At 35.2% G+C, this 26,467-nt stretch overlaps 2 protein-coding genes across 7 annotated transcripts in view; one reads left to right on the plus strand and one right to left on the minus strand.

Moving 5' to 3' along the window:
* Window positions 1–26,467, plus strand: part of GNG10 (G protein subunit gamma 10) — a 189,820-nt gene that overhangs the window by 49,413 nt on the left and 113,940 nt on the right. Inside the window, exon 3 of one of the 3 annotated variants that reach the window (XM_049637058.1) lies at window positions 140–26,433. The exons of 1 other annotated variant lie outside the window; for it this stretch is intronic. The gene's annotated coding sequence lies outside the window, so the exon portion shown is untranslated. Of the gene's footprint in view, window positions 1–139; window positions 26,434–26,467 lie in introns of those variants that run through there. One more of the 3 variants, XM_049637067.1, reaches the window with a different exon arrangement.
* Window positions 1–26,467, minus strand: part of SHOC1 (shortage in chiasmata 1) — an 86,098-nt gene that overhangs the window by 37,522 nt on the left and 22,109 nt on the right. For 3 of the 4 annotated variants that reach the window (XM_049635933.1, XM_049635905.1, XM_049635924.1), the window contains 9 exons: window positions 21,299–21,461; window positions 18,308–18,404; window positions 16,332–16,482; window positions 15,285–15,386; window positions 14,094–14,199; window positions 9,332–9,417; window positions 8,358–8,600; window positions 3,870–4,286; window positions 2,053–2,181 (listed from right to left, as the gene is read on the minus strand). In XM_049635933.1, the coding sequence (XP_049491890.1) occupies window positions 2,053–2,181; window positions 3,870–4,286; window positions 8,358–8,600; window positions 9,332–9,417; window positions 14,094–14,199; window positions 15,285–15,386; window positions 16,332–16,482; window positions 18,308–18,404; window positions 21,299–21,461 (1,494 nt within the window). The remainder of the gene's footprint in view (window positions 1–2,052; window positions 2,182–3,869; window positions 4,287–8,357; window positions 8,601–9,331; window positions 9,418–14,093; window positions 14,200–15,284; window positions 15,387–16,331; window positions 16,483–18,307; window positions 18,405–21,298; window positions 21,462–26,467) is intronic. The other variant, XM_049635914.1, reaches the window with a different exon arrangement.

Consider the following 26,467-nt stretch of genomic DNA (forward strand, 5'->3'; position numbering starts at 1 on the left):
ATTTCATCCCTGTGGCTTTCTGCTTAGTGTAGGCGTATTAGTCCCGAGTCAGTCTTTCAAAACGATAAGTGGGCACGAACGTGATTTCTTCCTCCTCAAAGTGTAAGAAGACCTTCTGCTCCTTCCTCTCCATCACCAGCTGGTCATGGGACAGGAGGTCTGCGTACTGCTGCTGCTTGATCTTCTGGACAATGGTTTCTGCCTCCCAGGTGGGAAGGTCCACACAGTAGTTCAGATCACCAAGCCAGAAGAGGTGGGTAAAGTGGTGAGTGGTGTTAAAAGGACTGTTTCTTGTCTCCCAGAGCAGAAGCCAGAGAATGTTCATATAGTTTTGGTTTTGCCTGAGTTTCTTTTCACTTCCAGAAGTTAAATGGCTGTTAACAAAGCCCTAGGAGGTTCTGTTGAACATAAATGACACCCCCACAGCTCCCTTGTTTCTCAGCGTGTTGGCGATGCCTGTCTTCACATTGTTGGTGCAGATGTGACTGATGTGGTTCTCATGCTCCGGCTTGGCCAGCACTACGATTTGGATATTCCAGAGGGTGTGGATGGCAACTGTTTAAAAAGTCATGCTGGTGATTTCTTGCAGGGAGTGTCTGAGTATCTGCAGCCACTCCTTCTCTCCCATGGGGTCTTCCTGGGTGCTGATCACGTAGATGTCATGAGGGATGTAATCGGCAGAGTCATCCTGAGTCTTTCCCTGCCCCTTGGAGAGAAACCAGAACGTGATCTTCTTGGGGGGGGGGGGTGTTACCCATGTTCCAGGTGCTGATGAAGATGGTGATCATGTCTGGCTCTGCTTGCTCCAAGTACTTATTCTTCATCTCCTGGAGAAGCTGGCAGAAACCTTCTCTCTTTTTGGAATCAGCAAAAACATATTCCTTCCACAAGGTCTTATCCTTCTCAGTTTCCACCAAAATCACCAACTTGTTCAGAAACGTCTGAGACTTGATGAGCTGCAGGATCTTATTGTGGCTGTAGAACTTGTCCTCAGAACCATCCTTGAACTTCTTAATTATCAGTTTCCCAGACTCAACATCAACTTTGAGCTGCAGCTTCTGAGGAATCCCCAGGGATTCTGACTTTACCTCAAAGGTGACAGGAAGGATGAGGGAACGTTGATGGGGAGACTTGGTGCCTTCATGCAGCAAGGCCTTGACCTTGTCTTCAATGGGGGTCAAGATACTCGTCAGTTGGCTGACCTTGGCCACCATGTTGACTGGATTGGCCTCACCAGGCACCTGAGGCCATGGAGGGAGGCAAGGGGATTGCTGCTGGTCAAACAGCCTCTGCAGAGACTCCAGGGAGGGGAGAGTCTGGGTGACTTTGCTGGGAGCAGGAGACTGAGCATGATATTCTTAAGCAGGCTGTTCTTTAGGAGTCGAAGAATATTCTTCACGGCAGAAGCAAACATTTTAATCAGTATTGTTTAATCATTTAAACAATAGCTTTAAAAAATTTTTTTTAAGTGTTTATTTATTTTTGAGAGAGAGAGAGAAAGAGAGGTATGCACAAGCATGGGAGGGGCAGAGGATGAGGGAGAAAGAATCTGAAGCAGGCTCCAGGCTCTGAGCTGTCAGGCCAGAGCCCAGTGCAGGGCTAAAACCCACGGATTGCAAGATCATGACCTGATCCAAAGTTGGATGCTTAACCAACTGAGCCACTCAAGTGCCCCAACGGCGGTAGCTTTTTTAACATCATGTTGACAATGGGTAAAAGAATAGAGGGAGTAAGCAACATCAGTTCATTTTTCCAGACTGGGCAGAACGGTGTGAGCAGCTGTAGTCTGCTGTTGTCTGATGAATATAGAGAAGCAGGAGTTTAAATGAAGGGAGAAATAACACTGAGTGGACTGGAGTAGGGCAATGGAAAGGGGCAGAGGCAGTGAATGGGGGCGTTCCAGGCCCAGGAGTAACTTGAAAGTAGGAATGGCATGATGAAACATCTGAAACAAGTGAAGAAAATAACATGGGAAATCAGGTATGTCCTAGATACTCAGAAAAGGCTTCAAGTTCACTTAATTTGAATGCACTTTAAAAGCATACAGCATACCTGATGCTTGAATTTCAATGACCTTGTCTACTTTCCTTTCCTGACTTATTTTCTCTACGGCTTTATTAGTACAAACAATGGGACTTTCTTCTTGAAGAGTCAAGGAATGTTCTTCTTTATCTTGAAATTCTAATAAAAAATATTAATTTGCATTATTCAGGGAAACTTAATGTCACTTTACTTAAAATGATTTGATATAATATGATAATTGTTAAAGTTCTTCCTTGAAATATGTCAGTATTAAAGTGAACAACTATTCAGGTCAATGGACGTAACAACAGTGCTGGGTAGGAAGCTGAATGACCATAACAGAAAGAATCTTGGCATCAAATCACTGTTTCAGTCTCAATTCTGACACTAGCTTCAGTGTCCTCATATGTAAAATACAGATAAATATACCTATTGTGAATACTGTTATAAGGAATAAATACCAAGTACAGTTCCTGACAGCTAAAAGGCACATACAGCTCAACTTCATTTCTCTGTGACTTCCCATATACCCTTCCTTCTGCTATTAATTCTTTCCTATGCCCCAAGCCCTCCCTATCTCCAACCTTTTTTAATTAGGTCAATTCTTACCACTCACCCTTTAGGTCTCAGGCATTTTCTCTGAGCCTATAAGCTTCTCAAGGTCAGCAACAGTATCATATTTATCTCTAATATGTAATTTAGTGCCTGGCATACAGTTCATTTGTCTTCCTTCTTTTCTAAGTAGTGTGGAGGATTACAAAATATATATAACTAATTAATTTATTTATAGTTACTTATTTTAACTAGATAGCAAAGTTATCTATTAATAATGATTACCAGATAATTTTAGAAACATAATACCACCTTGAAACATTTTAATATATGAACTTCAAATATATGGTGAAAACAATGGAGTAAAATATCCTAAACTAGATTATGTTATTATTTTCAAGTATATTTTTCATTAGCTATAAATAATTGGAATGGTTATGATTAAATAATACTAATTACTAGAGTTTTTGAGGGGGCCTAATAAGTTGTAACATTCTTTGTTGCCCCTGAATTAATTATAAAATAAGGGAAGAAGTAAAATATATATACCAAAACATTACCTTTATTACTAACAAAGGCTAAGTTGGAAAAAGGAGCTTAGTTTGAGAATCAAATGGGCTGGCTGTGGACAGCAGAATTCCACATTAACAATATATAAGATGGTAAGACCTAAGTATGCTGTGACTCTCACGCATATATATTCTTGTACTTAATTCTTCTGAGTAACTTATATCAAACATATTCTACAATATCTATTTTTCCTTTTTTACCAGAAGTGAAATGATATGATACATACTACCTTTGATATGGTTTTAAGCAGTGAATGTAAAACAGTTACAACTCAGACAGAAACTCTTTGTTAAAGTTAAAAAGAGTAATAAGCAATCAAATGGGCAAAATGTTCTCAAGTACACATTATAAGTTATAATACTGAGAACTGTCAGCTAAAAGAGAAAAAACAATGGCAGAACAATCAACAAAAGTTAGAAATACCATGAATCTGTATGGCCAAGTTGTAGAAATCAAGTTTTACAAATAGTGACTTTTTTACAAGTTCAAATGCACTTTTAAATTTTTTGGAAAATACATATCTACATCTATGTCTAAATACATATACAAATATCCACATCGATCTCCATACTCAATAAGTATCATGAATGAAAGATGTTTTCTTTGGCTTTGAAAAATAATATATTCTATTTGAAAGAGCTTTATTTCCTTACCTTCTGTAGTAAATTATATATTTAGTCCTTAAAGCTATCATATTTATGTCATACTATTACTAAGTTACCCACCATCATTTTCTTTACTGCCCGTGAGTTCAGTCTTTGAGGTGCAAGTTCTATGTTTATTTCGCAGTACAATAAAGTCATTCAAAAGGTCCAAATCATTCTTCCATTTTCTACCTTGTTTAAAAGATGATTTTTCAATTTTTGGAGAGGAAGATGATTCAATAGATGGTACTGTGCAGTTAAGTTCCAAGTAATCTTCATTTTCTTTATTTTGGCTTATTCTATAAACTAATTCTAGATCATTCTTTGGTTTTTCTTCTTTTGTTGGTCTTTTAACAGATATATAGTCATCAGAAAAACACAGGTCTGGTATTTCTTTTGCCAGAGATGAAATCTTTTGTGGGAGCAATAAATGATCATTTGTAGATTTCTCATTAATAAGTACAATAGGTGAGGAACAACTTTTATATTCTAGCCATGCTGAAAACAGAAAATAAAAATATCCAAATGACATCCATGAATAAATGGGTGCTCTGCTAGGGTATTAGGATAACTTTTATTTATAGGTTCTTATTAATATAATTTGATCCTGAAAAGTACTTTGTTTATTGCTTTGAAAATCAATTTTGTCCTGAATAAAATAAATTTTTTAAAAGGGCAAAATTTCTGCACCTTTTTTTCTTACTACTGGAGTTAGGTTACCAGGTAAAGAATTCCAGAAAAGTCCTATTGCCAATAGGCTTAGAATTAAGTCTAAAGGTCAAAAACTTAGGTATCAAGCAATTGACAGATCAGAAGAATATACTTATAATACATATACTTGAAAAGAACTGTATCCAATATATATAAAAACTCTCCTAGTTTAATATTTAAAAAGCAAATCCAATTTAAAATTTGACAAAATATTTGAACAATACTTCATATATGTACATGCTACAACATGGATGAATCTTGAAAACATACTAAATGAAAGAAGCCAGTCACAAAAGACCACATATTGTATGATTCCATTTATATGAAACATCCAGAATAGGCAATCTATACAGGCAGAGAATAGATTAGTGGTTCCACAGCTGGAGAAAATGGGGAGTGACTGCTAATGGGTACAAGATTTCTTTTGAGCGATGACAAAAATGTTCTAAAATTGACCATGGTGATGATTACACAACTTTGTGACTATAATAAAAACGACTGTATGGTGTACTTTAGAGTTGTATGGCATTTGAATTATATTTCAGTAAAGCTATAATATATTTTTTAATGTTTACTTACTTATTTTGAAAGAGAGAGAGAGAGCGAGTGAGCAGGGGAGGTGCAGAGAGAGGGAGAGAGAGAGAATCCCAAGCAGGCTTTGCATTGTCAGCAGAGTCCAATGCAGGGCTCGAACCCATGAACCACGAGATCATGACCTGAGCCAAAACCAAGAGTTGAATACCCAACTGACTGAGCCACCTAGAAGCCCCTATAATATATTTTTTAAAGCAAGATATACAAATGGCCAATGACCATGTTAACTGATGTTCATCATCATTAGTCATCAGGAAAATACAAATTAAAAGCACAATGAGATACTACAACACACCCATTAGAATGGCTGAAATTAAAGGACTGTCAATACCAACTGTTGGCAAGGATATAGAATAACTAGAACTCTCACACATTGCTAATGTGAATGCACAATCTTGCAACCACGTTGGAAAACAATTTACTAGTTTCTTATGAAGTTAAATATACACCTACCATAAGACCCAGTAATTGTACTCATAGGTATTCATTCAAGAGAAATGATAACATATGTTCACAAAAAGACTTCAATAAGAAGATTCATAGAAGTTTTATTCCTAACTTTCCCTATAAAAACCTGGGAAATAAATCCAGGAGAGTGGATAAACAAACTGGGGTACATCCATATGAAAAATTCTTCAGTAACAAGAAGTGAATAGTGATACACACAGCATTGTAAATGAATCTCAAAAATGTTATGCTGAGGGGCGCCTGGGTGGCTCAGTCGGTTAAGCGTCCGACTTTGGCTCAGGTCATGATCTCGCGGTCCGTGAGTTCGAGCCCCACGTCGGGCTCTGTGCTGACAGCTCGGAGCCCGGAGCCTGTTTCAGATTCTGTGTCTCCCTCTCTCTGACCCTCCCCCGTTCATGCTCTGTCTCTCTCTGTCTCAAAAATAAATAAAGGTTAAAAAAAATTAAAAAAAAAATGTTATGCTGAGTGGAAGAAGCCAAACACAAAGGAGTTACTATATGATTCCATAAATGAAATTCTAGAATACTGAAAACTAATACATAGTGACAGAAGGTAGACCAGTGGTTACCTGGAGTCAGGGGTGAAGGTTAGAAGAAGAGAGGGGTGGGAACTACAGAATGCAAAGGAGCACGGGGAACTTTTTGGGTGATAGAAATAGTCTATATCTTCATTGTGGTGGTAGTTTCATTGGTATGCACATTTGTCAAAATCCATAAGACTGTACAGTTAGAATGGGTACATTTTATTATATGTATATTATATCTTATAAAATTTATTTATAAATTTTTATTCTTAAAAAAGCTTAAATGCCTATAGGCCCAGATAAATAAGGTATGTTACTGAGGGAAGTATATGCTTAAATCATAATCTTTTTTTTAATGTTTAAATGTTTGAAATTTTTTTAAATGTTTACTCATTTTTGAGAGAGAGAGAGACAGTGCGAGCAGGGGCAGGGCAGAGAGAGAGGGAGACACAGAATCCAAAGCAGGCTCCAGGCTCTGAGCTGTCAGCACACAGCCAGATATGAGTCTGGAATCCACAAACCGCAAGATCATGACCTGAGCCAAAGCTGGCCACTTAAATGACTGAGCCACCCAGGAGCCCCTAAATCATAATCTTTAGGATGATAAATTTTGAACTTTTTTCTTCCAAAATGTAGAACTTTTTTCTTGCAATAATTGTTTTTGTTTTTGCTTTTATTAGAGATACTGGTATCAGAAACATTTTACTTTCCTCTTAATTACACTAAATGTAAGATAAAAGTGCAAAAGTAATGCTAAACGCCAATTAACACCTGGCCTCAATTTATGAGTCATGGGAACTGTGGCAAATTGGAGGTGGGTGAGCTGCTATAGGCCTGTCTAAAGAGGTGAGCTGCTATTGGCTCCAGGCAGTTGTTGCCATATAAGAATAAGGGTCTGGTCTTTGAAATTTTAAAGACAATCTCAAAATACATGTCATTTATGTGTAACCCTCCAAATTGTAAATGTTGGTAACTAAATAAAATACCAGGACCTGAGTGCTACCAGTTTGCAACCTCTGAGATATTTTCTAGAGATATCCTGGTATGTTTAGTAGGCAAATATGAACTGTTTATCATTTCACTTTTCTGAATATTTTCTTCTACTATTTAATCAGCCCTATCCTGACAACTTGGTAATGAGTTCTTGATACTATTACTGCTTTTTAGACTTCAGAATTAAACTATCATCATAATTCTATTGGATATCAAGGTGAATCATATGTTTTATTTTAACCTCAAAATAGTTGCATATCATAATAAAGACTTTACTAGTCTTATAGATTTAATACATTATTCTGGAAATTTGAAGACCCCATAAAATCTTCCTCTCCTTTTTCTTTGTCTAGCAATCTGACTTAATCTCTTTTAAAATTATTCTTCTACCCTGAGTAATCATCTAGGCCTTAGGATAGACTGGTGTGCATTTCTTTAACATAGTCTATTTATCCTCCCTTCTACCAAAGCCCTCTGTCTTCTGTCTTTGAAACATCTCTTTGCTGATAACGATTCTTGCCCCAATTCCTATCTCCTTAGAGCAGTCTCCTAATATACACAATTTCTAAAATTCACTTTTAAATATATTATTTACTCTATAATAAACTAAAAGTGAGCTTTACCAACTTCTTTAAGATCTAAATTCAGTAACTATTGCACAAAGATTTAAAAATAATTCATAAATACTTCAAAAAAGTATAATTCAGACTAAGAATACTCCATTTACTATAGTGGCACATATAGCAACCAAAATACTTGAAAGATAGGTACTTACAAGACATTTTTTGCTGTCTTAAATTGTATAATTGTATAAGTAACTTAAAATGTTGAGTAAACTCTTTGGTAACAAAGGAAGATTATATATTGTTGAACACAGGTTACTACATATTATTGAATACCAAGAGTTCCCCTGTCAGATCAAAAAATAACAGTGCTGGTTTGTGTCTAAGCTGATGTAGACAAACATTGAGCTGGCAATTAATCACTTATAAAAAGAAACAAAGTCACTTTAATTGAAAATGGCTAGAAATTTAAAAACTGAGACTACAAAATTTTAGGACAGTAAATGATTTTAGGATGAGTTAGTCAAACTTCATTTTTTTTCAAGGAAGAAAGTGGGGCTTTGTGAAGCTCAAAGTTATAAATTCTGGCAGAGCCAGAGCTAACACTGAATGCTAGAATTTAGTTATATCTTCCCAATCACCTAATGGAAAGCCAGTATCAAACATTTTCTCATTCTGAATAATTCACGCAAGTGACATTTACTATTATGTACTTACACTCAAATTGAAGTACTTTTGTAGGCAAAAATATCTCCATTTTAGTATCATCAGCAGATAGATCATCATGACACAAATATGCATTCAGATGTTCCAAAGTTTCTGTCTCCATTAGATTTAGTCCTTCTTTTTCCCACCACTCTGGGTTTACAGGATCAACTACAAGGCTTTCTTCTTCAATAGAAAATATCTTTTTCAAATCTGTAACTGAATATTGACTATTGGGCTCTTCAGTTCTTGGTACTTACAAAACAATAACAAACCAAACAACAAAAAGGGACAGTCCACAGAGAAAAAGAGATGAAAAACACAATAAATAGAACCGCACTGAAAATTGCTTATGAAATAGATTTTCACACATTGGGGAAAAAAGTGAAAATTGAAGTTATAGCTAGCATTTTGTCTTCAAGATGCTAATATTTGTAATACTCTAGCAGTTGAAGTTACATAAGGGATGTTTTTCAATCTATGGAAATATGAAGTTAAAATTATTCTAATATTTAGTAGGAGATAGAACCATTATTTTGACCATTTTAGTAATTCCTAAATTAATATATTTAATAAAATTTTGAAGAATTTAATTAATTTTGAAGAATTTAATTAATTAAATTAAATTTGAGATTCTAATTTATTATAATGAACCTAAACAAGAAGATATATTTGATCAGATTTCATGATGGCTATCATCTTATATATTGTGGCACAGAGATTTCTCCCTCATTACTTTAAACTAAATAGTGCAAATCATAATGTAGGGAGGAATCAAAGTAGCACAACTACTTAATATTATTATCTGCATTATAAGCATCTACCCAAAATTAAAATGAAAAATTTCAAAATCTTAATTTAGAACTGTGATTTTTATAATGACAGTAACAATAATAAAGAAATAACAAAACTGACAATACATTTCTACTGATCACACGTTTTCACCTTTACTTTTCGTTTAGCATTCAAAGTTAATTAATCTTTACCTGTAAGCAAAAATGGTTTCAAAGAGCTTTCTAACTGCCACACCATACAGTATTTGGTAGCCGATTCTTCAGCAGTAAGCAAACTACTGAAAAAGAAGAGTTAAAGCTTAATACATTGATAATATTGAGGCTTTTTGCATAAGAAAATTTAAGAAAGTTCTTTTTCTAAGTATTTTTTACATTCGAAAGCAGTGAAAAATTAACTCTGTAAGTGTGTAAAGCTAAGTAGAGAGTTCCATAAGCCAAATTTCAAATACTTGGTTTTCCTCCCCCTGGGAAGGTGTGGCAGTGTGTTACCTGAATTGCTCTTGCTTGCCTATAACTTACTCCTTCCTCTAGCTCCCTCAATGGAACACTTCCAACTATGAAGTGTGCCAGCACCAACCCTATAAACCACCCCAAATAAAAATACAATTTAGGTAAAATTACTGTGTTTTCCATAGAAAACAGTAGCTTTAACACAAGTTTTTACAAAATGGACTTGTCCCCAAGTCCATTTTAAACAAATTCTGGAGCCTCTGCTGGCTGAGAGTCAGAATTGTGAAATGAAAGAACAGTTCTGTCTGTTCTACCTTCTCAGGAAGGTAAAAGTTTAGTCCTAAAGTTTAGTTCAGGTCCTTCATTCTTGGTTTGTGTGTGAGTGAATGATTTATGTCTGTTTGCATGTTACAGGGTGCTAGGAGGAGAAAGGAAGAAATATGCATGACAATTAGTGTGTATCACAGTTTATCAGTAGCTATGAAGTTACTAGCCTTGATAGGGAAGATACCATTAATCCATAAACCCCTTAATCTATGGCTGCAAATCTCTTACTCCAAGGCAAAAATTGATGGTATTCTGTTTCTCTGTTCATACAAAACATATGTGAGCATGCTAATTATAAGTATTGCTAGTTGACAGTCCTGTGCAGTACAAAGCTAGGTTTTATGTCTAAGCTATCCAATTTACCCACATAATCCAAAAATTTAGCATGTGGTGGCAAAATGTGAGATTCTAGATAATTCTCGAACCTTACCAAGATCTCTTTGAAAACCAGACACCTCAGATTATTGGCAATTAATTTAAAAATTTTTAATGTTTATTTATTTTTGAGAGAGAGAGAGAGAATGAGTGGAGGAGGGACAGAGAGAGGGAGACACAGAATCTGAAGCAGGCTCCAGGCTCTGGGCTCTGGGCTGTCAGCACAGAGCCCAATCGATGCAGGGCTCAAACTCACAAACCATGAGATCATGACCCGAGCTGAAGTTGAACGCTTAACCAACTGAGCAAGTAAAGTAAAGCAATTACTTTAAAGCAAAAGGAAGGCAAGTTAAGTCCATCAGGAGACCATAATATAAACAAATATTCTCACTCTTAATGGAACTTTCTGAAGACATATCTGAATTTGATATATTGTTTGGTCATATATAAAAATATGTTCACAATTCAGTAATCAGTGTGGAAATAAAGTCTGATGCTACACAGACTTTTCTTTTTAGCTCCATAAAATCTAGCATAGAAGGGCGTTTGGATGGCTAGTTGGATAAGCGTCCAACTTTGGCTCAGGTTCATGATCTTGCGGTTTGTGGGTTCAAGCCCCACATCGGGCTCTGTGCTGACAACTCGGAACCTGGATCCTGCTTCGGATTCTGTGTGTGTATCTCTCTCTCTCTCTGGCCCTCTCCTGCTCGTACTCTATCTCTCAAAAATAAATAAACATTGAAAAAATTTTTTTAAAAATCTAGCATAGAGCTTGACATGTGGTAATCACTCAAAATATTTACTAACTGGGTTTATTTCCACAAAAATGTGTTCTGAAATAAAAGTAATTGGGGACATAAAAGCAAGTTAAGAGCACAATAACATTACATATTATTTTTTCCTTCTGTTGTTTTTTTAATTTTAACTTTTTTCTTTGTTTTTAGATTCACAGTTGAGGTATAAATCTCTTTTGAATATAGGAATTTTAAGATTTTTATATTCATAAACCAAATGAAAGTGATTTATCTCTTGCTAATGAATGTAGCAGTGGTGAGACAACTTCTTTAAGTTGTTTCAAATGGCTCTAGAACCTTTGGGCTATTTATTTATTTATTTAAAGGAAGAAGTGGTAAAACTTTATTTGCAAGATGTCATGATCTTATATGTTGAAAATCCTGAAGAATCCACTATAAAACTATTACAACTAATAAATGAGTTCTGCAGGATGGCAGGTATAGTACACGAGCAATATACTAAAGCCACTTGTATTTCTATATATTTGCAATGAACAATCTGACAATGAAATTTAGAAAACTATTTAACCTACAATACAACAAAATACTTAGGAGTAAATTTAACAAAAGAATTGTAAAACTTATATTTTGTAAACTACAAAAAATTATTGAATGTCCATAATAGACAAGTCTGTAGAGACAGAAAGTGGATTAGCGCTTGCCTAATGGTGAGGGTAAAGGTCTGGGAAATGTGAAATGACTGCTGATTGATACGGGTTTCTTTTTGGGGTGATAAAGTCTGGAATTAGATGGTTGGACAACTGTGAATATAGTAAAAGCCATTGAATTTTATACTTTAAATGGATAACATGCATGGTGTGTGAATTATGTTTGAGCAGCTAAAAAGGAGAGGATAAGGTAGTCAAAAATACTGACATGAAAAGATATCTGTAGCTTAACAACATAAAAGTAAGATATATTTCTGGTTAAATTTTTTCTCCCAAACACAACAGAGCTCAACTTGAAGCATTGCAAGTTTGTTTGCATTTTCTCTAGACTAGGTGGGTTCATGTTCTCCTTACAAACTCTTTGAAAACTGGAAACATTTGGCTAATTTAAAAAAGCCTTCTTTGTTCTAACTTTAGGGAAAGCATAAAACATAGGAAAGACTTAACTTTCATAAATTCTAATTAGACATTTGAGTTATAACAATTAGATATATAACTTGTATAATTAAAAGGAGTTTATTATAGTTAAGTAAATACTTTTAATATCAGATTGAAATTCAAGATTGTACTAATTTCTGCTAGTTTCTGTTTCTGATTGCCAATCTGCCTTAACAGATGGATTAGGGTATATGGAGTAAAAGAGCACTAAAAAAGACAGTTTACATCCTACAAATAAATATCTGCACCTCAGCAAAGGGACTGAAAGTATTTAAACAAATTATATGTAGTTTCTGTACTTGTTCAATGCTATTTTTTAGAGCTCATATCTGATATGGGCAGTTCTGGTTCATTGTAGAGTTCTGTGTATCACCAATTTATCCCCAAATGACACAATTCTTTGCCAAAACAAGGTAATTGGGATCCTCAATACCAGATGCCTCCATCTTGTGCTGTGACACCTTCCTAAGACCATTAATAGAAATCTTGAGTAGCTAGGGATGAGTTGCTCCCAAGTAACCCAACAGCAGTCTTCTCTGATGTATCAGTCAATCATAGCTAAGAACTCAAAACTCAGTATAAGAACTCAAAACTCAATACTCAGCTCCCAAAATGTCCATTCTGGGAACAATTCATCAGATATTTTTATACTTTCTTGTAATTTTCCTGAAAATATACTATTTTGGACTCGTCACTCATTAAGTTTCAGGATTACAGTGGGGAACAAAGGGACTCTACTGGTTATGCTCCTAGTTTTGTAACTAGCCTCAGAGCAGGTGAATGGATTCCAGGATAGCAGATTAATCTAATTTAGAAAATAAGTTACAAATATGCCACATGGTAGAAGATAACAACCAAAGGTATCTAAGACTCCCCTGGAGGGCAAAAATGCTGGCTATTAAGCTATCTATACAATTTTGGCTCAAACTAGAATACAATGATCCAGCCCTACAATGTCAATTCTGAGATTACAGACTATACTGTGCAGAAACAATGGGGAATTGAACAGATTTGTGGATCAATACTTGGTTCTACATGTCTACTTCCCCCAACACCAATAGTACATTGGCAGATAAACAAGGTCAGTGGACGTCATCTATTAGAGATGGGATGTGACCCCTAGTACTCCTAGAGGAGTAATTTGACAGCCAAATCTATGGAGGGACCCCTGTCCACACTGCCCTGTGATCCTTGGCTACTCCTGGTCAGAAAGCTTTGAAAATCTCTTAAAAGGCCTCATAACAACCCTGAAAGGTATATACTATAAATATCCCAATGTTACAGATAAGGAAACTGAGGCACAGGGCAATTAAGGTCACAGAGCTAATAAGTGATACAGTCAGGCAATCTGACTCTAGTTCAGGGCTCTTGGCTGCTTATTATGGGCTGAATTATGACCAAAATTCATATACTGAAGCCTTAACTCTCAGTACCTCAGAATGTGATTGTATTTGGAGACAGGGACTGTAAAGAGGTAATTAAGTTAAAATGAGGTGGGTGGTTAAGATGGCTACTAATCCAATATGACTGATGTCCTTATAAAATTAGGAAATTAGGACAGACACAAACAGAGGAAAGACCATAAGAAGTTATCTAGAAGCCAAGGAAAGACATCTTAGAATGAATCCAACCCTGCTAATAAATATTTTTTAATGTTTATTTATTTTTAGTTAGAGGGAGAGAGAGAGAGAGGCAGAGAGAAAGGGAAAGAGAGAATCCCAAGCAGGCTCTGTACACTCAGCACAGAGCCCCAACACAGAGCTCAGTCCCATGACCTTGAGACCATGACCTGAATGGAAATCAAGAAACCGGCGTTTAACCGGCTGAGCCACCCAGGTGTCCCACAATTTGAGTTCTTTACTTACATTTTAGTAGGTAAAATGCAGTAAGTTCTTTACTTACATTTTTTCACTAGGGGAAAATGGAAATGTCTGAAGTCCTGTTAATGAAGTCATGGAAGAATGTTGGTTTGTTTGATATAGATGAGTTAGTGGCATTTCTAACTCGACTAGAATACATAAAAGTTTAAAAAATAACAAATTATATAAACCTTAAATAAAATTAAGTATAATTTAGAACTTTTTTTATAAATAACTATAATGTTGATCATTCTGTTATAATAAAAATTTTCAAAAATAATTTTTCAGTAAAAAGACATTTGGGTTACTTGAAATACAAAATGATAGTTTTAAATTTCCATATAAGGAATTACACATTTATCTCATGGTATCTCAACTGTGATAGTGGTGATTTAAAAAAAAATACACTGACAACTAAACTTTATTGAGTTTACAGTAGGAAATAAACTCTAAGAGTCTTATATGTAATAACGCTTTTAATTCTGAAACTTATGTTGTCAGTACTACAGAGACAGTACTACTTTTATCTCCATACGAAATATTGGTGACGTTAAGTAAATAGTATTAATGGAGACTAATACTTTACCTTAATAAAACTAGAGTCTAGGTGGCCCAACACAGAGTTACAGATTTATAGGGTGGGCTTGAGAAACTGAAATTCATTTATTCATAAGTAGTAGGTGTGTTTCTATCACTTTCATAAACAAAGCATTAAACTTCCAAAATGTAACTAAATAACAGTACCATCAACATAGTTAAGAAGCAACACAATTTGGCATTACAGTGGAACAAAAGATGATTCAGAGTCCAAATCTGGTAGGATAATAATAATAAAAATGATAGGATTGTTTTGGGTGATTAAAAAGTCAAATTTACAAAAGTATAACAAGGGTCAGCAAGATTACTAACACTGAGATAAAATATAAAATTTTATTTACTGAACTATAATATTATAAGATTTCTGATCTTAATATTAATGCTATTTCCTCCATTCTTCCTCAATCTTTTAGTTCTCTCTGTATATTATTCAGTTTTGATGCCAGAAGGATAGAGTTAATTATCATAACAGATGTAAATGGATAGATAAGACAAAAAAATGACAACTTGGATTGCAATAATCAAGTTTTAAATGTGAAAACGGTCTCATAGTAGACCTTATATGTGAATGTATTGTACTTTTACATCACATAGAGGTAATCTCTGATAAACTCAATGATTTATTCAAAATTTCTACCTGGTTGATTGTACTCCGGTTCACTATAGCTTTGAATGGACAAAATCTCTGTGGAGCTGCATTTTATATCCTCAATGCCAATTCCATGCTTGGTAGTAAGATCTGAAAAGGAAGAAAGTTTACTATCAGCATAACTATTACATCAGTTTTTTGGTAATCTTTTTCATTCCACTGTGGCAATGACTCTGTTTTACTTAGTATACCATCAGAGCCAACTGAAGGCTGGGAGTGTAACACTTCAGTAAAGTCACTTGTCCTTTACATTAGCATTCATAGATTTTGTCCTCCTAACAAGCCAGCAGGCCACTCTGCAGTTTTAAGCTCTACTATGTTTTCAAGTTCTGGTATGAATTTGATCAACTTTCTTAGACTGACTTTTCATTCCTTTGCTTTGACTTGTAGATTGGTCAGTAATTCACTTGATTTAGCCTTGTCTGCAAAGATTCCTTTAAGTCTGTGATCTATTAATGGCAAGCATCCCTGTCCTTAATGGACATCATAAATCTCCCTTTCCTCCTCTGTAATATTATACATCTTTGATGATTTCAACTGGAATTAAATAAAAAGGTAGTTAAATATTTGGGCTTAAATTGTCATTAGAAAGAATTCAACAATATTTACTAAATCTAACTGGGATAAAAACATCTACATTTTAGGTTATGATTCTCCCAGTCATCTGATTCCATGAGTCATAACCTCACTCTGTGCTTCTCCTTATATAACTAAACTCAGCATAAGAGTTGTTAGTACTTTTTCATTATTTATAAGAAAACAATTTTAAAAAATTAGAATAAGCCATAGGTGATTTAGCTTTATTTGTGTAATTATCTTGACATGGTTAATTTCAGAGAGGTTTTAAGTTTGCAAGTATATAAAGAGAAAGACAATGAGAAAAGAATCTCATCAACAATAATTCTAAGATTCCACCATGTAAACTATAGACACTTCAAAAATCTGGAGGTTCAGAAAACAGTTTAATCAACACATTTTTACAACAAACATTATTAAGTAGTTTTACAAGTAATATACTTTTAAATTTATTCTCACCTCTTTTGAAAAGCTTTTCATTTTCATCTACATAATTTATTATTTCTGGCATTAAGTTTAATGATTCCTTTAGTTTGGTGAGTGATGGAATATCAACTTCTTGTTTGAGGCTTGTAGGTATTAAGAATTCACACTCAAGCAAAATTGATGGCTGAAATAGTTATATGTAAAACAAGTTTTTAGGGAGATTTTCCAGATAAATATTTCTGGATTCATAAACAGATATATATATAATTTATATTAAATTTATATAATTTTATAACTTTAACTGGTGTACCAAATTTGATTTATTTATTTACTTATAAAGTTTATTTATTTTGAGAGACAGCATCTTCACATAAGTGGAGGAGGGGCAGAGAGAGAGGGAGAGAGAGAATCCCAAGCAGGCTCTGCACTGTCAGTTCAGAGCCCAATGCAGGGCTCAACCTCATAGTGACATCATGACCTGAGCCAAAATCAAGAGTTGGACACTTAACCAACTGAGCCACCCAGGCACCCCTAATTGGTATACCAAATTTTAAACTAAACATTCAAAATTTTTAATGTTATGCAAATACTTTAAAAAAACAGAGGTATACTAGCCAAAAACGTATTATAAGCAATGTTCTCAGTAATGTCTTTTATGGCTACTGATTATACTAGTGATATACAATATCCCCAGATGCAGAAATATCTTCTTTTGGGTTAATAACAAATGTTAAAAATTCTACGTTAAAAGCAGTAACTGCAGCAGATCAGAGATGGTGATTGGGGAGAAGTAAAAAGGGTAAATGAAATGGAATGGATCTTCACTGCACTTCATTAAATACACTTCTCTTTCATTCCTACAGAACTGGATTCTATGTGCATAATTCTCAGAGCTAATGGGTGAGGAAGAGGGGGACTAGAGAAAGGGGATAATAAGTGAATTAATATTTTCACCATGTGTCTTAAAATTTTTAATTGTAAGGAAACCCTTTAAATGCCTTAAGATATGGATATATCTATCTCCTTTGAATGTTTTAAGCCCCAAATATAAAATAGTTTTAGTTGTCTCAAAAAAATGTTTAAAGTAATTTTATAAATGCATCTAATCTATGTGGGCCTAGTTTTTGAGTTTGCTATGCTGCAAAAAGTTATTTGTACTCTCAATTGCTAAAATTCTTTGTACTAGTATCATAATAACAATTTTGTGTGCTATTGGAACTGTATGCTAAAAAAGAGGGGGTGCTTTTGAGAAATTTGATCTTTTTTTTTTTAAAGTTATTTTGAGAATGAAAGAGAAAGAGAGAGTGAGCAGGGGAGGGGCAGAGAGAGAGGGGTGAGAATCCCAAGCAGACTCCATGCTGTCAGCATAGAGCCTGCTATGGAGCTCAGACTCAGGAACCATGAGATCATGACTTGAGCCGAAATCAAGAGTCAGGAACTTAACCGACTCAGCCACCCAGGTGCCCCAAAATTTGATCTTTAATATGAAAGATGCTATCTTCCTTATTAACCATTGGCAGCACCTAAAATGAAGTCTCAGACTATATGTATTCTTACTATTTCAGTGAGATCACTTCTCTTACATAGTGTGTGCTGTTTTGTGTTTAACTCATAAATCAAATTCAACAATTATAGCTTGTCTCCATTTTGTAAATTAGAACATGGCCACCTAATGTCTTATACCAGGTATATTTATTAAAATCATTAAGAAGGTTTTTAAATTCACTATACCTGGGCTGCAAAACAGACGAGTTTAATCAGAATATATCTGAGTAGGACCTAGGCTTCAGTATTTTATTAAAACTATCCAAGTAATTCCAATGTGTGGCTAAAGTTTAGAACCACTATCTTAAATTTGACTCCACTATTAATATATTCAACTCATTGCCAAATCTTTTTAAACTTGACAGTAGTAGATGGTCAATGTATTAAAATTTATAAAAGTGTGCTTTACTAACTTTTACAAAAATACTACTGAAAGCAAGTATTACAGTTTCATTTAAACCTACTGTATCTTCTAGTTTTTCGTGACAAAAGTTTTCTTTATCCATGTAAAAATCTTCTTTCACAAAATTTTTCAAATCTCCTTGAAAAGAGAAAGATTCCCTTAACAAAAAATGAAACATTAAGTTAGTGTTTACTAAAAGCAAGGTACATACTAAATGTAGTCAATCAAACTACACAATGATTAAAACTGGAGTTGAGGTAAAGCAATGATAAAATATTGATAACATCTAGACTTGTGAGCACATGAAGAATATTTTTACCTTTATTTTTCTTTTTTAGAGGGAGAAAGCTCACACAAGTGGGGGAGGGGCAGAGGAAGAGAGAGAGAGAATGTTACCCAGGCTCCACGCTCAGCACAGAGCCCAACTTGGGGCTTGATTCAATGACCCTGGGATCATCATCTAAGCTAAAAATCAAGAGTTGGATGCTTAACCGACTGAGCCACCCAGGTGCCCAGAATATTTTCTCCTTTAAAAAATATTTATAACCATAAAATACCTAGGAATAAATCTAACCAAAGAGGTGAAAAATCTATATACTGAAAACTACAGAAAGCTTATGAAAGAAACTGAAGACGACACAAAAAAATGGAAAAACATTCCATGCTCCTGGATAGGAAGAACAAATATTGTTAAAATGTCAATACCACCCAAAGCAATCTACATATTCAATGCAATACTTATCAAAATAACACCAGCATTCTTCACAGCCAGACCAACCAATCCTAAAATTTGTATGGAACCAGAAAAGACCCCGAATAGCCAAAGCAATCTTGAAAAAGAAAACCAGGAGAAAAGCACGAGGCATCACAATCCTGGACTTCAAACTGTATTACATAGCTGTAATCATCAAGACAGTATGGTACTGGCACAAAAACAGACACTCAGATCAATGGGACAGAATAGAGAACCCAGAAATGGACCAACAAACGAATGGCCAACTAATTTTTGACAAAGCAGGAAAGAATATCGAATGGAATAAAGACAGTCTCTTCAGCAAAGTGATGCTGAGAAAACTGGACAGCGACACGCAGAAAAATGAACCTGGGCCACTTTCTTACACCATACACAAAAATAAACTCAAAATGGATGAAAGACATAAATGTAAGACAGGAAGCCATCAAAATCCTCAAGGAGAAAGCAGGCAAAAACCTCTTTGACCTTGTCTGCAGCAACTTCTTACTCAACATCTCTTCAGAGGCCAGGGAAACAAAAGCAAAAGAACTACTGAGACCTCATCAAAATAAAAAACATCTGGGGTGCCTGGGTAGCTCAGTTGATTGAGTGTCTCACTTCAGCTCAGGTCATGATCTCGCCGTCTGTGAGTTTGGGCCCTGCATCGGGCTCTGTGCTGACAGCTCAGAGCCTGGAGCCTGTTTCAGATTCTGTGTCTCCCTCTCTCTCTGCCCCTCCCCTGCTCACGCTCTGTCTCTCTATCTCTGAAAAATGAATAAACCTTAAAAAAAATAAAAATTATAAAAAATAGGGGCACCTGAGTGGCTCAGTAGATTAAGCATCTGACTTTGGCTCAGGTCATGATCTCATGGTTCATGAGTTCAAGCCCCACATCGGGCTCTGTGCTGACAGCTCAGAGCCTGGAGCCTGCTTCAGGTTCTGTGTCTCCCTCTCTCTCTGCCTCTCCCCCTCTCACACTCTTTTTCTCTCAAAAATACATAAATCTACATACACACATACATACATACATAAAAAGCTTTTGCACAGCGAAGGAAACAATCAGCAAAACTAAAAGGCAGCTGACAGAATGGGAGAAGATATTTGCAAACGACATATCATATAAAGGGTTAGTATCCAAAATCTATAAAGAACTCATTATACTCAACACCCAAAAAAACAAATAATCCAGTGAAGAAATGGGCAAAAGACAAGAATAGATACTTCTCCAAAGAAGACATCCAGATGGCCAACTGACACATGAAAAAATGCTCAACATCACTCATCATCAGGGAAATACAAATCAAAACCACAATGAGATACCACCTCACACCTGTCAGAATGGCTAACATTAACAACTCAGGCAACAACAGATGTTAGCGAGGATGTGGAAAGAGGATCTCTTTTGCATTGCTGGTGGGAATGCAAACTGGTGCAGCCACTCTGGAAAACAGTATGGAGGTTCCTCAAAAAATTAAAAATAGAACTACCCTATGACCCAGCAACTGCACTACTAGGTATTTGTCCAAGGGACACAGGAATGCTGTTTTGAAGGGGCACATGCACCCCAATGTTTATAGCAGCACTATCAACAATAGTCAAAGTATGGAAAGAGCCCAACTGTCCATCGATGGATGAATGAATAAAGAAGATGTGGTATATAGATATACAATGGAGTATTACTTGGCAATCAAAAAGACTGAAATTTTTCCATTTGCTACTACATGGATGGAACTAGAGGGTATTATGCCAAGCAAAATTAGTCAGTCAGAGAAAGACAAATATCATATGACTTCACTCATATGAGGACTTTAAGGCTCATAACAGATGAACATAAGGAAAGGGAAACAAAAATAATATAAAAGCAGGGAGGGAGACAAAACAGAAGAGTCTCATAAATATAGAGAACAAACTGAGGGTTACTGGAGGGGTTACTGGAGGCAGGATGGGCTAAATGGGTAAGGAGCATTAAGGAATCTACTCCTGAAATCATTGTTGCACTATATGCTAACTAACTTGGATGTAAATTAAAACAAAAACAAAAACAAAAACAAAAACAATTACCCATAAAATCTTTTGAGACAGTATTAACAATCATTTTAAGTTGTATTTTTGTTAACAAATTGCAACAGAGATAACATGAACTTCTTTGACTTCGGTAAACTTAGGTAGAGAAAGTTTTATATTTAATGTTGATAATTTTAAAGACAGGTCTATCTTAATTAAATCAATAAACTTAAATTCTTTTAAATATATATATATATATATATATATATATATATATATATATATATATAAAATCAACATTGGACAATTCAGTACCTGAAGAAATTAGCTTCTGTGAAGATCTGTCCTTTGAAATCTAAAATGGGGTCATTTATCAAATATAGTTTTAGCCTACTCAACAGAGTATGCAAAGTTGGTAGCTGACTTTTATAGGACATCAAGCTATTTACAAAAATTATTTCTTCATCAATAGAAAAATCTGGAAAAAAAAGAAATGTGAGGGAATAAGAAAAAAATCTAAAAGTTACACAACGGGATCTAGATAGTTACTGAAGTCAGCCATTAGATACAGCTGGGATTTTCAAACACGCTTTAAATTCCTTAGTTCTTCATTGTATTGTGCATATAAAGCATGCTGCATAGGATTAGCATATAGGTAAAAGCTCAATAGATTTTAGCATTACTTAGTACACTGAGTAGTAACCAAACATCCTGAAAGAGTTGTAATGCTTCATTTTTTATTTTTCAACAGAGATTAGTATAATCAAAGGAGGAAAATATCTTATGGCCTTATGCTTCAAAACAACCAGGGGTAGCCTAAGCAAAGTTGTAAAGAAATAAAAGCATTTGACTTTTTCTGAACCTAGTGTTTTCTTTGCATCATTTTACCTCTTTTTTGTTTGTTTTTTAGTTTTTTACTTACTTGGAGAGAGAGAGAGCAAGTGGGGGAAGGGCAGAAAGAGAGGGAGAGAGAAATCCCAAGCAGGCTCCACACTGTCAGCGCAGAGCCCGATGAGGGGTTCAATCTCACAGACCGTAGAAATCATGACCTGAGCCGAAGTGAAGAGCCGGAAGCTTAACCAACTGAGCCACCCAGGTTCCCCGAATCATTTTACCTCTTAAAGTCTCTAATTCATCCCCAGAGATTCTGAGATGTAGGGAATGGAGATGGTCTACAAAACCTACGAATGAGATTAACTCAGATTCTATCATTGCAAAGATAAAAAAAAAAAAAATTGTTTCTATTGTAAAATAGAAGTAGAAAATTATAGTCGATTTTACAATGAAAGTTATATGGCAAGATCTACTTGAGAAGTGTGATACATCTTATATATTAGGAAATACTATAGCTAACAGTTAATTGCTGGAATAAATTTCTCCTATCCCCACCCTACGATGTTCAAGTTACTTTAAAATCTTAGCCAACTGTGTCAGTGCTTTAAACAGTTTCTGAGCCAAGGGAGAGAACATAAAACTTGCTCCCGTTCTTCAGTGAGATCCTGAGTGGAAAGAGGAAAAGGAAAATGTAAGTTCGGATGAAAAACTGCTCAGAAAGCCAAATTTCAAAAGCAAAAGCCCCACTGAGGGAGGAGCAACAGTCTCTTGTTCTGGGTAGTGGCCTTTCAGTTAGGTACTTTTAGAATGGCATGAGAGACGAATAGCATGGAGTGATGTCTCCCATAACCAATTACATCACTGGTATGCATATGTTTAATAAATATGTGGTGTTAAAAAGGCAGCCAGGAAACATCCCTTTGCCTGGTGCTACCTTGAAATGCCAAGAAAACTTGTTCTATAAACTGGCCTCCTAAGAGATTACTTACTGAACCTGTTAAGTTCCTAATAATTTCATGGCCAAGAGTTCCCAATTTCATGGCATAGTTCTTTTATATACCAAAGAAAGCCAGCCAATCAATTCAATGTCTAAATAGGGCCTATATGAGACCATTTAAGATTGTTCATTCGTACATCCATTCTGTAAGTATTAACGAAGTCATATTCATAGCAAAACCACAAACAACATTTGTTTATAGCCCGGTCTCCACCTTGCACTTCCAAACACAGGCCCTCTAGCCATCTTCCCTTCCAACGGCTCATCCTAGTATTTCTGTGAGTGCATGGAAACATCTCCTATCAGTTATGAAGTCCTGTTTTCCAAGCACCCTTTTTTGAAAGAGCCACTTGAGGGCAGCATCACACCATAACGAATGTTCTTTGTAACCAACCACACAATAATTGTTCTAGGAAGGGTACTACTTCCTATAGTCTTAAGGTTATACAACATTTCCTGGAGTTCTTACTTTCTTACAGCTCTTCTACGTACCAACACGGATATGAGGAGACTGTTTTCTTCTATTGTAAAAGAGTGTTAAATTGTTATAAAGAAACAAAATTTTAGCTAGTTAACTATGAAAAGCAACACAAAATAGAGGTCTACTGACAGGAAAGACACGTTTATTCTTGGCAGAAGATTTTTGTGTCTTCCTAGGAAACCCAAGATAACTAAATGAAAACAAATAAAGGAGTTCACTAGGTGTCTGATAAAAAAATAAAATAAAATCTATGGTTTTCAAACATATAAAAACCTCAAAAATTAATGGAAAAATTCATTCATAATGGTGACAAGTATACAAACATTGAAGAAGCAACATAACAAAAATGTGCAGAAAGTATATGCAGGGAACTAAAACTTTAATGAAGACCATTAAAAACTGAATAAAAGCCCCGATAAACCATTTTCCTGGCTAGTAAGACTAACTATGGTAAAAAAAAAAAAAAAAAAAAAAAAAGTAAAAAATCCCAATGACATTTCAATTTGTCAAGAGATCTGTTTTGGAATGTGGAAAACTGATTTACTGAAAGTAAATCTGGAAGAATAAGGACATGAGAGTAGGGAAAAAATTTTAAAAACAAAAACATATATACTATTAATACATGTTATAATTATATATTAAATAGTTAAAACTGTATGATACAATTACAGATAAATCAATAGAATATAATAGAAAATCCAGAAACATTCTAATGTGGGCAAGGATTTAGCATATTTTGTAAGTGGCATTTCTAGTCAGTAGAGAAAGGAAACACTATTCCATAAATGATACTGAGACAACTGCCAAACACATTTGGAAAAAATATTTTGTATTCTTACTTTTATTTATTTATATTTTTAATGTTTATTCATTTTTTGAGTGAGAGAGAAAGAGAGCATGAGTGGGGGAGGAGCAGAGAGAGAGGAGGGAGACACAGAATCCAAAGCAGGCTCCAGGTTCTGAGCTGTCAGCACAGAGCCCAACACGGGCCCGAACCCACAAGCCATGAGATCATGACCTAAGCCAAAGTTGGATGCTTAACCAACTGCACTATCGGGCACCCTGATATCTGTACTTTTAAAGATATACCAAAGTCTTAAGGAAAACCTTAAAGAAAATATGAATAAACATTTATCTAATTTAAGGAAGAATTTTCTAAGTATAAAAGCAATGAAAGAAACCTTAAAAGAAAACATTGATGGAACTAGTTAATTTCAAATATATTAAACATATCTTTTGACAAATATGTCTTCTATTCTTATATTTAATATATATAATAGAAAAATAGGGGCGCCTGGGTGGCTCAGTCGGTTGAGCGTCCAACTTCAGCTCAGGTCGTGATCTTGCGGTTTGTGAGTTCGAGCCCCATGTCAGACTCTGTGCTGACAGCTTGGAGCCTGGAGCCTGCTTCGGATTCTGTGTCTCCTTCTCTCTCTGCCCCTCCCCCACTTGTGCTCTGTCTCTCTCTATCAAAAATAAATAAATGTAAAAAAATGTTTTAAAAATAGATAAAAGTGAGAATCATTTCACAAAATAAAAATATATAAATGGCCAGTAAACATGAATAATTTTTAAAATACAAGTAAAAACATAATTTTTGTCCATCACATTGGTTAAAATATATTAACATAATATCAGTAGTAATATAACCAATGATGATAAGGTTGCTGTGAACAGGGTATCCTCATATCATGCTAGTGGACAAATAGCTAAAAGAAATACATATATCAGATAATTCCACTTCCACAAATTCACTCCAAGGAAAGAATTGGAAATGGAAGCATACATTCATGTACATATTTGAAATTAAAAACATTAGTGGGGTGCCTGGGTGGCTCAGTCGGTTAAGTGTCCAACTTTGGCTCAGGTCAGTAAGATCAGGTCATGATCTCACAACTCATATGCTGACAGCTCAGAACCTGGAGCCTGCTTCAGGTTCTGCATCTCCCTCTCTCTCTGCCCTATCTCTGCTCATGCACTGTCTCCCAAAAATAAATAAACATTAAAAAAATTTTTAACTAAAAAAAATTTAGTGTCCTCAAATTGGGAGATGTATGATACATACATAAGATTTAAAACTGTAGTCATTAAAAGCCATGCTTTTTTTTATTATTTAAATCCAAGTTAGTTAACATATAGGGCAATAATGATTTCAGGAGTAGAATTTAGGGATTTCTCACTTACATAGAACACCCAGTGTTCATCCCAACAAGTGCTCTACTTAATGCATAACCTATTTAGCCCATCCCCCCACCCAACACCCCTCCAGCAACCCTCAGTTTGTTCTCTGTATTTAAGAGTCTCTTATGGTTTGCTTCCCTCTCTGTTTTTATCTTAGTTTTGCTTCCCTTCCTTTATGTTCATCTGTTTTGTATCTTAAATTCCACATATGAATGAAATCATATGATATTTGCCTTTCTCTGACTTTTTTTTTTTTTTTTTTAATGTTTATTTATTTTTGAGACAGAGACAGAGCATGAGCAGGGAAGGGGCAGAGAGAGAGGGAGACACAGAATGTGAAGCAGGCTCCAGGCTCCGAGCTGTCAGCACAGAGCCCGACGCGGGGCTCAAACTCACAGACTGTGAGATCATAACCTGAGCCGAAGTCAGACGCTCAACCGACTGAGCCACCCAGGCGCCCCTGACTGACTTATTTTGAAAAGCCATGCTTTTGAAGATAACTATGTGCTGAAATGTTCCCAATATTAATATTTAAAAATAATATAAGACAGACAAAATATGATCTCAAGAGTAAAATGACTTATGTTTAGATTGTAGATTTGGAAGTTTTTAATAAAGGGATATTCTATATATTTAGAATGTAGATATTTTTAATAGACATAGAAAACATAATTCAGTCCTCATTCATGATCAAAAGCTCTTAGCAAACTCAGAACAGAAAGAGCTTCCTCAACCCAATAAATTCTTTCAACATTTCACCATTGAAACTGATGTAAACACTGTAAATGATTCACCATTGAAATGGTATTTACATCATTCTTAATGGTGAAACATTAGAGTTATCTTCTTTACTGTCAAGAACAAGACAAAGATGGCAACCATCACTACTTGAATTGAACAATGTATTGGAGGTCCTAGTCAGCACAATAAGACAAAAAAAAAAAAAAAAAGATATAAATGTAAAGTCAGAAACAGACAGCCAACAAAATCA

This window comes from Panthera uncia, chromosome D4 (assembly GCF_023721935.1).
Source record: "Panthera uncia isolate 11264 chromosome D4, Puncia_PCG_1.0, whole genome shotgun sequence".
In the NCBI taxonomy this organism is placed as follows: domain Eukaryota; kingdom Metazoa; phylum Chordata; class Mammalia; order Carnivora; family Felidae; genus Panthera; species Panthera uncia.